The 12,028-nt window shown below is 46.0% G+C and overlaps 1 protein-coding gene across 17 annotated transcripts in view; it reads right to left on the reverse strand.

Annotated features, from left to right (window-relative positions):
* FRMD5 (FERM domain containing 5) overlaps positions 1-12,028 on the reverse strand; it is a 105,556-nt gene that overhangs the window by 7,913 nt on the left and 85,615 nt on the right. For 11 of the 17 annotated variants that reach the window (XM_060694731.2, XM_087877891.1, XM_087877885.1 and 8 more), the window contains 5 exons: positions 9,394-9,457; positions 7,982-8,073; positions 5,339-5,413; positions 4,845-4,913; positions 4,599-4,705 (listed from right to left, as the gene is read on the reverse strand). In XM_060694731.2, the coding sequence (XP_060550714.1) occupies positions 4,599-4,705; positions 4,845-4,913; positions 5,339-5,413; positions 7,982-8,073; positions 9,394-9,457 (407 nt within the window). The remainder of the gene's footprint in view (positions 1-4,598; positions 4,706-4,844; positions 4,914-5,338; positions 5,414-7,981; positions 8,074-9,393; positions 9,458-12,028) is intronic. The other 6 variants (XM_087877888.1, XM_087877889.1, XM_060694733.2 and 3 more) reach the window with 2 other exon arrangements.

Below are 12,028 nucleotides of genomic sequence, written 5' to 3' on the forward strand. Positions count from 1 at the left end.
CCCCTCCCCTTCATGAAGGACATGTTAGCCCACTTAGGGAAGGGAAAAATTTTCACCAAACTTGATTTAAGAGAGGCGTACTACCGAGTGAGAATTAAAGAGGGGGATGAATGGAAAACAGCATTTAATTGCCCACTGGGATGTTTCCAGTCCAGAGTGCTTCCTTTCGGCTTACAGGGAGCCCCTGCTGTATTCATGCAATTGATCAACGAAATATTGCATGAGCACCTGTATAAGGGGGTGCTGGTCTACTTGGATGACATTCTTATCTACTCTGACAACATGGCCGACCATGTGAAACTGGTGCGAACTGTCTTGAAAAAACTCAGGGCTTCTGAACTATCTGCCAAACTTTCTAAATGTGAGTTTCACCAAGACAAAATCGACTATCTTGGATATCGCATATCACATGAGGGAATAGAGATGGACCCTGAGAAGGTTCGAGCAGTATGGAATGGGCCGCGCCATGCACTCGCAAACAACTACAGAGTTTCCTGGGGTTTGCTAACTTTTATAGACAGTTCATCCCCTCGTTTGCTAAAATCGCGCTGCCAATTACAAATCTTCTGAAAACAAAAGGTGAAATAAAACCAAGACCATCGAAACCACTTGAATGGACTATGGACTGTCAAGCCGCATTCGAAAAGTTGAAACGGCTGTTTGCGGCTGAACCAGTACTCAAACACCCCGACATAGAACAGCCGTTTGTAGTACAGGCTGATGTGAGCGACGTAGCTGTAGGAGCAATACTCTTGCAAAAAAAATGCAAAAGGGGAGCTGCAGCCTTGTGCCTACACGTCCCGTAAACTATCAGAAACGGAAAGGAGATGGGCCAAATGGGAGAAGGAGGCTTTCGCAGTGAGATGGACGCTGTTAACATGGAGACATTTTTTAGAAGGAGCGAAACACCCTTTTGAGGTTTGGACTGATCACAAAAACTTGGAGGCATTAAAAACACCACGTAAACTGTCCCCAAAACAAATTCGTTGGGCCCAACATTTCAATCGTTTCAATTTTACCCTACGCTACCTTCCTGGTGGAAAGAACTTCATGGCAGACGCACTGTCCAGATTGCCTCAGTACAACAGCATCAAGAAGGAGGTGGTTCAGCCTATTATCCCTTCAACACAATTGGCAGCACCAGTTACTACCAGAGCACAGGCAAAGGTCGAGCCAGAGCTCTCAGAAGATTTGGTTCTCAAATTACGAGAAGCCCTGAAAACTGACGAGTGGTTTCACAACTACTCGAATGAAAGTACACTCCGTGATGGACTAGCGTGGACTGGGGCAAAATTGTTATGTTCCTGCCAGTTTAAGACCAACAGTATTACAGTATGCCCATGACGCTAAGACAGCGGGACACTTTGCATTTGTTAAAACTCTACACCTTGTTAAGAGATAGTTTTGGTGGCCTGCGCTCAAAAAGGACATAGAGGCATATGTGGCTAGCTGTCCAGTATGTGTGCCTCGGCTAAAAGACCTCCAGGGAAGCCACCTGGATTACTTCAAAGTGTGGCTAGATCGAATGCTCCGTGGAAAGAAATATCCATGGATTTTACTGTGGACCTACCAGAGAGTGAAGGGTGTACTGTCATTTGGGTGGTGACGGATTTGTTTTCAAAACAAGTGCATTTCATCCCTTGTTCAAAGATCCCTTCAGCAAAAACCCTTGCCAAACTGTTTATTCGTCAAATTTACTGATTACATGGAGCTCCAAAGAGAATAATTTCGGACAGAGGTGTACAATTTACTTCCAGCTTCTGGAAGGAATTTTTGAAGTTGATAGGCTCCGCCCAGGGACTAAGTTCCAGTCACCACCCCCAAACAAATGGGGCTTGTGAAAGGACCAATGGGGTTTTAGAACAATACCTGAGATGTTACGTAAATTACCAACAAGACAATTGGGTGGATTTACTGCCATTTGCAGAAGTGGCATATAATAATTCCATACACAGTAGCACCGGTTTCACTCCATTTAAGGTACCATCGGGCCAAGATTTCGTACCGATCCCCGAACTACCTCAAGATGATCCCCAGAACCCATCCTTGATTGACTGGATTGAACAATTGAGGAGCACTTGGACAGTAACTCGAAAAGCATTAGATGAGGCGCACCGAACCCATAAGGCCCAGGCCGATAAGAAAAGGTCCCCAGCACATGTGTATAAAGTGGGTGATAAGGTTTACCTCTCCACTAAGTACTTACAAACTTCCCAAAAGTCTAAAAAACTTGGTCCCAAGTATGTGGGTCCTTTTCGTGTGATTAGATTGATTAATCCAGTAACAGTTGAATTAGAGTTGCCAAAAATGTTGAGACGAATACACCCCGTATTTCATGTTAGCTTGTTGAAGCCTGAACACTCGTCTCCTCTAAGACCGACCCAAAGCTCCCCTCCAGTTCCCATACTCATAGAGGGGGAGCAACATTTTGAAGTTAAGGAAATTTGGAAAGAGAGCAAGAATCAACAAAAATGCTACAAAATGCAAGAACTAGAGGTGGGTTTGGCCTTCCGAATTGGGAATTGTATTATCAAGTGGCAGCATTAACGTGGATTAAAGAATAGATTTCATTAAGGAATATAAGACTATTGACATTGGAGGTCATGATTTACAACTGGGTTGACATGCCTTTTTATGGTACAGGAAACAACATGGATATTTCCAAAGACATTATGTAAGAAATGGTTATCAGCATGGGAGAGAGTGAAAACAAAACATTATCTGAATATACCAATGTGGCTTTCTACAATAGCAGTGACATACCCAAATATTGTGAATATGGGGAATATTGTTAGATATTACATCTTGACAGATCAGGGAGAACAGAAACAAAAAGTTCATGTGATCTTGATACCGTCTATTAATGCAGCTTAGACTACGTTGACTTTTTTGGCAGCTGCAGGACACTGCTGGTGGTTGTCCACTAGGACTCCAACATCCCTCTCACGGTTACGGGTCATTCCATGTCAAGTGGTCTGATTTCAGCTCGACCATCACAGATTTCGATTAAATTTGGTGTGAACATGCACACACGTCCCCAATGTACATTGGTAAAGTGTTATGTTTGCCAATGCAATACTTGCGAAGATATAGTCATTTGTTTGACCCCATACCTCAGCCTTCTACAGTATGACTCTGAGGTTTCAGCAGCTTTGAAACATAATATCTCCGGCAATATTTTGTTGAGAGAAACAAAACTTGGCCATCTTGTACAACTTGTTGTGCTCTATTAAACAAAATAATAAAAACATTCTCACGAGCGATCTCCATCTAGATAATTTGGAGCAAAATTGGCTGAAAATGACTGCGGCGCGAAAAAAGGGTAAAGTTTGGCGTCTTATATCTCTGGAAGGAAAGGTATGAGAAATGTGAAATTTCATAATAACTTAGCAACTCAAGGTTCTCGAATACAACATTTTATTCTCCTACTGCTTTTCAATAGTTCACAAATTGAGTGTAAAGGTGACAGTTTTTGTAAAAATGCCAGTTCCTAAAGATTGGTCACCCCCCACTCCCCCCTTCAGCTTTAGTTTAAAGCCCTTTGGATAAGCTGAGCCAGAGTTTCCCAAATACATTCTTTTCAATTCTTGTGCAGCCCATCCCCTGCCAGACCATTCGTCTCCACATGGAAGAGAAGAAAGGGATAACAGACTGTGGGCTTGATTATTTTTAAGGCTCTCAGTCACATCTTTGATTTCACTCCTGGGAGACAAGATCCTTCCCTAGATTTATTGTCAGTCTACAAATTGCTGATTCCGTTTCTCAGAAGAATCTCCTATCATCAACATACGCTGGGGGGGGGCGGGGGGCGTGAAGTCTGAGCTACTTTTCTTGCTATCACTGGAAAACGTGGTGATGTCCCTTCTCCAGCTGTCTTCCAGGAAAGGATATGAAATTGGCTGCTCAGCTCCAGCAAGACTGGACTGGATTGGGCTGTTCCAGGCAGCAGGGACAGCCCTCTCTAAGTGACATGTTGCTATCGGTCTATCTCTAAAAGTTTATGAACAGGTTGATTTCTTCTGGTAACTGCCATTCAGCAGTTCAGCAAATGCATGAAAAGACACTCTGCTGCCACAATTTTGGAAAATGCTGAGCCTTCTTATAAAACTACTGAAACTACAATCCATGAATTGCTTTGCATGTACTGTCTCTCTTTGGAATTCACTTCCAACTAGCAAAGAAGGATGAAGCCTTTGGTCACTGCAATTTTGTACTCGGAAACTGAAGCCTCAACTCCTGAGCATTTTTTTCAATACCTAGTTCCAAAACTGATTAAAATCTATAACAAAGGCACCGGAGCAATCTAACAAAATGAACTCCAATGAACCAAATGCAATGTGATTGCTATTGTTCTGCAGTCCTTGTTTAGCAGCCATATGTAACGCAAGTGATGGAAAAGTAACTTTATGGCCAATCCTCACATTTTCAACCCTTGCATGTCTGCAAAGCAAAGGAAAGCTGAAGAAAGATTGTAAATACAGTCATAGTTTCAATAGTCAGCAATTGTCTCTGAAGCGATTAATGACCAGGTTTGTATGATTAATGACTTAAATGTGGTTGCTAAATGAGGACTATCATCAGCAGGGCACCCAACTCACCTTCCATGATGGAGATGTGGACAGCTCTCCTCCTGGTCCTGGGAACACTGCTGAGCCGGGGTCCGTGGGGGATGGAGGGGCAGCTACGGCTGGGAACCAGTCCAGCCCTGCGAAAGAAAGGAAGGACAGAGGCAGCATTCTCTTCCCATCACAAGGGCTGGCTCCAGCTATTCCCACCACTCCTGTCTTCCTCCTTCCTGCTCATGGTGGCTCTTTGACCCTTTCGCTCCTCCATAGCTGCCTTACCTGTGTATTTCCGGAGGCTCCCTCTTAATTTTGGCACTAGACTCCATAACCTCTTTGGCAACTCGGCCGCTGAAAGAGATTGGAGAGCAGAGCAGGTGACAAGCATGGCAAATGCCCAGACCGAGATTCTGATGGCAAACTCCCCCCCCCACCCTAAAAGTTGGGAGCATGGCAGTGCTTCTCCATCCTGCAGCATCACTCGAAGCTATTACTTAATCCCTGGTAATAACCAGATTGGATACCTGGAAAGGTTTTGAGTGGGTGCCTAGCTTGGCAAGAGTACCTGGGCAGCCTTCCTGTTGTGAAAGAGCTAAGTGGCGGTGGCTGTGTGTGGCATTGGGAAGGGGGACCCCAGAAATGCCAGGACTGAACGGGTCAACTCAGAGGAGACTTTGCCTTTGTACTATCGCCTCCCTTAATCGATTCTCAGGCTTCATGCAACCAGGTGTGTGCCAACACAGGTCCAGCAACAGCCGCCTACAGTCATAATTTACCTGTATCGGAAGCGGCTCCCTTTGAAAAATAAGTTGCTGCTGGAGACGGTGCGAACTTGACTGGACTTCTCCAACCTGAAGCAAGAAGCAGAGGTGGGAACAGGGATCGAATAACAGCACTCGGTCAACAGTTGCTGGGCTTTGGAAAGGGCTGCGATGGGAGGGGGCGTTTTGGAAGCTTATCATTTCCACGTGCTGAAAACGAGATCTGACACAAAGAAAGATGCCCCTGGGGGAGCCACCACCTTGGGCACTACTAATGGCCACCAAGCAGAGAGGATGGTGTCTCCTGCGGGAACTGGCGCCTGTACATCGGCACAGCTCAGAAGCGCAAGGGAAAGTGTGGCCAGCTTTGAGGCTTTTCCAATACCTGTTATGGACATGTGGCTGCCTTGCCCTGAAAGGTTAAGAACCGTTTAAAACCCTTATGAGGTTAAGAACCGTTTAAAAAGCTCAAGGTGTCTGAGCTTTAGGCTTTGGGCCTCCGTTTGAACTTTCATGTGTAGTTTCTGAGAGCTGCTTAGCAAGATTGGAAGAGAACTGAGTTTTCTTAATATTAAAATTGAATTTTGGTGAGGAAACATGGAAGTGCAAGTAGCATTCTAAAAAGAGCCCAGGTAGAGAAGCTTTTCTCTCCTTGAGAGTGTGGAACAGCCCTTCAAGGTGGGCCAAGTCAAAACACAGACTCCACAAGGATGCTCCACTATTGAGACAGGATCTCTAAAGCCCAGCTGTGTTTCCCCTTCCTTCCCTTTTACGCCAACAAAAGTTAAAGTGGAACCAGAATTTGTTTTTCTTCCCAGGCTGAACTCCTATCATGTTCCTCCTCTGGCTTCCTCTATCCCACTTGGCTCAGTCGTCCTTCAAAAATCATCACTGCCTGCTGTCAGAACTGCCATCTTCAACTTCAGCCTTGCTTTGCTAGATGCTAGCCTACCATAGACTATGGGGGGAGGGAGCTACTGAAAAGGGGGTGACTGAAACTACGCATTGTGCCTTCCCGAGACATCAGCTCATCGTCCCAAAGCCAGAGGGGAATGCAACGGCTCACCATCTAGCCCACCGATGGAGGGAGCGATACCAAGACAATTCCTTTGAATGTGACTGGACAATAGGGAGATAATGGGAAAGGGAAAGTTAACTGGGGAACCTTTGCATGCAATCCTTTAGCTCTGATTTACTGTAATTCACTTGGCTTCTAATAATTTTTTTCCTTTTGCAACAAAAGGAGCTATTTCTTTGTTTCTACTTGGGGGTCCATCTCCTCACCACGCAGAGCAGAGAATGCCAAGGGTCAACGCCAGGGGTGAAATCCAGCAGGTTCTGACAGGTTCTGGAGAACCGGTAGTGGAAATTTTGAGTTCGGAGAACTGGCAAATACCACCTCTGGCTGGCCCCAGAGTGGGGAGGGAATGGACATTTTGCAATATCCTTCCCCCAGGAGTGGGGTGGGAATGGGGATTTTGCAATATCCTTCTCCTGCCACGCCCACCAAGCCACGCCCAAAGAACCGGTAGTAAAAAAAATTGAATTTCACCACTTGTCAACACCTTGGTTAGTGGGGCCAGCCACAAGTTCCCAGATCCTCTGAGCTAATTTGAGGGAATCCATTTCATAGCTGAATTTAGGTTAGTACTGATCAGACTATCTAGTTGAGATTTATTTGAATTAACAGAATCAGAGACTATCCAATTTTGGTATCTACAGCAATATCTGGAAAAGCTGCACATTAAATGCAATGTTAATGTGTTATTTTGGCAAGCATGCAAGACTACTCAGGATTTGGTTGGTGCACATGTACAATATTTGGTATGGATCTGTACAAATTGATTTAGAAAAATTAAAAGATGTACTTTGGTATGTGGCATTGGCTCTTAAAACTAAGGCAGAAATAACTATCACCCAGGGGTGAAATCCAGCAGGTTCTGACAGGTTCTGGAGAACTGGTAGCGGAAATTTTGAGCAGTTCGGAGGACTGGCAAATACCACCTCTGGCTGGCCCCAGAGTGGGGTGGGAATGGAGATTTTGCAGTATCCTTCCCCTGCCACTCCCACCAAGCAACACCCACAGAACCGGTAGTAAAAAAAATTGGATTTCACCACTGATATCACCTCTTCCAGGACATGCATCAATCCCAAGCAATTATTGTGGCCACTTTTCAGCCGCTCCTTAAAAAGCCCAGAGGATCTGTCTAAACAATGCAGCCCCTGCTTTCCCTCTTAGCATAAGGAAAAGGAGGCTGCCTGAATGCAAGATTTCCAAACAGGTCCAGGCAGCACACAGAGCCAAAGGAAATTTGTGTGATACAAAAGACAAGATGACTTGGGACATGGACAGGAGACGCTTATGGACAGCAGATGCTCTTCATGAAAAATTCTTTCTCACAGATGCTTTAACTTCTCAGGCTTCTGAGCTTTGTCTGGGAGACAGGAAGAATTCCCAGGCAGAAGCCAGAGGGATCACCAACCCAATTAGGTGCCCATTTACAGGGCAAGATGTGTCTGCAGCAGAGAAACCAACCCTGGACCAGGTTTCTGCAGGAAACGTCACCGCCACTTTGGGCTGAGCGGACAGGCTCTGCATTGGCAACGGCTGCTTCCCAAAGATCGAAAGCCATCCTGGAAAATAGATCTTCTACTCACTTATAAAAGGCTTGATTTTCAATCCCACATTTCCAGAGATGCTTGCAGGCTTCAGGAGTCGGAGCAAAATAGGTCAGGACAATTTTCTTTTCCTGTCAAAATCCCAGAAAAATCCTTATGGTTAATTTACAGGTGGTCTTGATACTGTTTGAAAGAAAGCATGCAAAATATAATTGAAGTAACAAAAACATGGATGGTTTAGATCCAGCTCTGAAATAGGCCGGAACAGGAAACCAACTCTACACTCCCAGTGTGTCTAAAACTGCTTTTATTAAGGTGGGCTCTCAGAACAGAATTTTGCCACTCTGGTTGTAAGGTCCCTCCTCCTCGATGTTCTGGTCCAGTGAATTGGGGAGGAGCCTGAACCATTTCCAAATGTTATCTGGGCATTCTAGACTTAACAATTATTTCAGTCCCTTTTGCCTAGGACTCGGGTATCCTGCATAGCATCCTTCATCTTCATCTTCCCTATTCTCTGCTTCTCTGCTTCCTTCTCCCTTCTCTGCTTTTTTATGTGTTGCGATGCATATTAAACAGGGCAGGTGGCCACCATCTTGGCTTTTTGACACAGCAGACACCTTCACTTGGTGTCTCTCTTGGGACACCAAGAGCTCCCAACCAGAGTCTGGAAAAGCAGGCATCATTTGAGTAACTGAACTGGGCATCCTGTCCTACACCCCAATGTTTGTTTATCTCCCCACCCAGCACTGCCCTGAACTCCTGATTCCTCTGCCCCCCCCACCTTTGGGAAAACGAAGTGAGAGGTGCAGAGTGTCTGCGGGGGGTGGGTGGGGGTGTTGATCCTGGAATGTGGTGGTGAAGAGGATAAGCTATTCCCTCCGTCTGGCAATAAGTGCAGCCCTTCAAATCCCAAAGATGGAAGATTTTCCAGTCCGGATTCAGCCTCAGCCTCCCCCCCACATGGAGTTGGGGGGACAGAACCCCCTCCATGTACTCAAGTCCCATGAGCTCTGTGCCTGGCCTGTGACTCTCCTTGCAAGGAGGAGAAGGCTGCTCTGAGGGGCCAACAATTAGGAGGGTCCCTGTATTTGTTCAGGGGGTGGTCTGCAAGTCTTGAGAGCTTTTTCTCCAGCCAGAGAAGATGCTCAACATTCAACAAACCCAAGTGGGTGGCTCCATCCACACTGGCTCCATCCCTTTTGACCAGCATTAGTCATTGATCAAGTCTGAGCTGGATTCCTCTGGGGTTCAATGGAGCCTAGAACCAAGGAAGCTCTGCTAGTCCATTTGGAAACATCCCAGTTTCTCGGCCTGACGGTTGCTTTAATAAGGTAATACAGAGTTTAACCTGGATCCAGACAACTTCTTGAGATCTCGTGGGTGATCTGCAGGCAGAGATACCCCTGGATTTGTTTGGTCTCATTAAGCAGATCCCTTTGGAAGGCACTCACCTCTTTCTGACTTACATATAAATAGAACGTCTTGCCTTCAAATTTCATTTTGGCCACTTCATTCCTGCAAGCGAGAGAGAAGCACTTCCATGAAAGAGGAAACCGTCTCAAACCCTCCTGCATCGCATGACAAGGTCAGGCCCACACACAGCGTGGAACAGGCTCTGGCAAAATGCAGAGATTTTTAAATCAAGCTGCATAAAACACGAAGTTAAACGAAACTTCTTTTGGAAAAGGAGAGCAGTTGCAGATCTAAGCTGAACATTTATGGCTCGGGGCAGGGGTCTCCGGCTGAAAACAGCAGTGGGCAGCAGCACCTGGCAGCCTGGCAGATTTGAAGGAGCAGGTTGAATGGAGAGAGCCACGCTTGGCTGATGTGGCCGGAGGAAGAACTACCCGGTGACCAGGCCAGGTGAGGGGCTTTTTAGGTGGCTGTGCCGAGAACATGGACAATGCAGACAAATGGACAAAAGGAATATCTGGAGGCACAAACTGAATATTGAGGGCACAGATTACATGGAACAGTCATGCAGTGTACTGACCAGGAAAGGGGTTTAGGGGATATTGTAGAAAAATCCGTGAAGCTCAGGATGGAGCTGCAGTTAAAAGGGCAAACAGGATACTGGGGCATATCAACAACGGGCTACAAGACAAAGCAAGAGAAATGACACTAACTACGCATCACATGGACCAGTTCACCACCAGATTGTTCCCAGGGGAAGAGGTGGCCCTTAGCCAGGTCCTGCCAAAGGAAGTACCTACCCCAGCAGCACAGCCCCGCCTCCCCCCTCCCCGCGAGGGCCTCTGTCTGTCCTCAGCAGCAGAGATCCAGGACAGCCCTTCCCCCAGCGGCTCAGATCTGTTTCCCTCCCTCTAATGGAGGAAGCCTAGTTCAGATTTGGGTTGAAAACTTTTGGATTCCTTCTTTCAGAAAGTCAGTCCTTTCAAGGTCGGTGGCCGACCTTGGATCTCTCTTGGCGCAGTGATGCCTGCTGGTGGCAGCCATGGGCAGTCCAGTGGCCCCTTCTTAGCCTGCCAGGCATTTCAGGTCTTGCTGGCCTCCTGTTCAAGTGCAGAAATGCCAGCTATTTCCCAGAGCAGACTTTGCACACACCGAAGGGGGCAGCTTCTCCTGTCTCTTCTTCCTGCACCTGGGAAAATTATGCCTCCTTTTTTGTGGCTGTGGGAATTTTTCTCTGGGTAAAAAGACACTGCAGCGCAAGGCCAGAGGTTTCGAACTCTTTACTGCCTGCTAGGCTTCTAGTCAGCTCTGCTGACTCTTGTCTACACACCCAGGGAGTGACTTGGTTGGGCGTCACAATCTCTCAGTCTGGGTTTGCACCTGCACAAAGAATTCTCCAGAATGTCTCACTTTCCAGAACTGACACTGTCTGGGCTTCCCAGCCTGCCAGCTTCCTTCCTTGACCCAGAGCAAGGCAGAGGCTTGGAGCCCCGCCTCAGGAGGGAAGACACAGAATCCCTTTGGTATCACAAGGCCCTTTTTTCCCCTCCTAAAATTGGGAGGCCTGGCCGGATGGAAATCACAGACTGAAGGATTCCAGGCTGACCTGGGAGACAGAAACATTCCACATCCGATAGCTGAGGGAGAGGGTAGCTTTCTGCCCCTTTTATCAATTCAAGGGCCAGGTTTTGATCCCAGAAGCAGAGGCTGCTTGGCAAAGGCTGGTGCCAGTCTGCCATTTCTTTTTCTACGCTGCCTAAGGAGCAGATGAAGGCCAACAGGGATGTGCTCAGTTGCAAAGAAGATCCTCAAAGAAGCAAAGGAAGATTGCACTTTGCTCTTAAGGAATCAAAAGTAAAAATGCTAACATGATTTGGTGTGCAACTGAGTTGATGGAATTCTGGAAGGAGTAGTTTAAGAGGTTTGTATGGGGATGTTAATGATATACAGAACATGTCACTTAATGTTAATGCTGTAATGCTAATACAGATAATCCTCCACTTACAACAGTTCGCTTAGTGATGGTTCAAAGTTACAACAGCACGGAAAAAAAGTGATTTATGACCATTTTTCACCATTGCAACATCCCCAGGGTCACATTACTTGCATTCGGATGCTTGATAATTGACTCATATTTATGACAGTTTGCAGTATCCAGGGATCATGTGATCCCCTTTTGATCACCTGACAAGCAAAGTCAATGGGGAAGCCAGATTCAGTTAACAATTGTGTTGCTAATTGAATAACTGCAGTGATTACTTAACATAGGCATGTGGCAATAAAAGTCATAAAATGGGGCAAAACTCACTTAACCAATTTCTCACTTAGCAACATAAAGTTTGGGCTCAATTGTGGTCATAACTGAGGACTACCTGTATCAGTATTCAAGAAACATGAACAAGAAGCAAGAAATAGTAGAAAGTGGATAAGTTGAAAGGCTACAGGGGCAGATGACATAACTAGAAGAACCTTGAAATGTTGATGTAGTTTACTTATGTGCAACTTGTTTAATGTTTAACACATTTGTGACTGTCCAATTGTGCCCTTTACAAAAGGAAAGCCAGTAAGGGTGAATGCAGAAACTACAGGGGGGTTAATTTGTTAAGTGGGAAGGAGCTGACTGAATTCTGAGAAAAAGGCATCAATGAGCAAAACCTATTAAGTACAGGGTAG

The sequence above is a fragment of the Pantherophis guttatus genome, chromosome 13, assembly GCF_059756535.1.
Source record: "Pantherophis guttatus breed Tessera chromosome 13, ASM5975653v1, whole genome shotgun sequence".
Lineage (NCBI taxonomy): Eukaryota > Metazoa > Chordata > Lepidosauria > Squamata > Colubridae > Pantherophis > Pantherophis guttatus.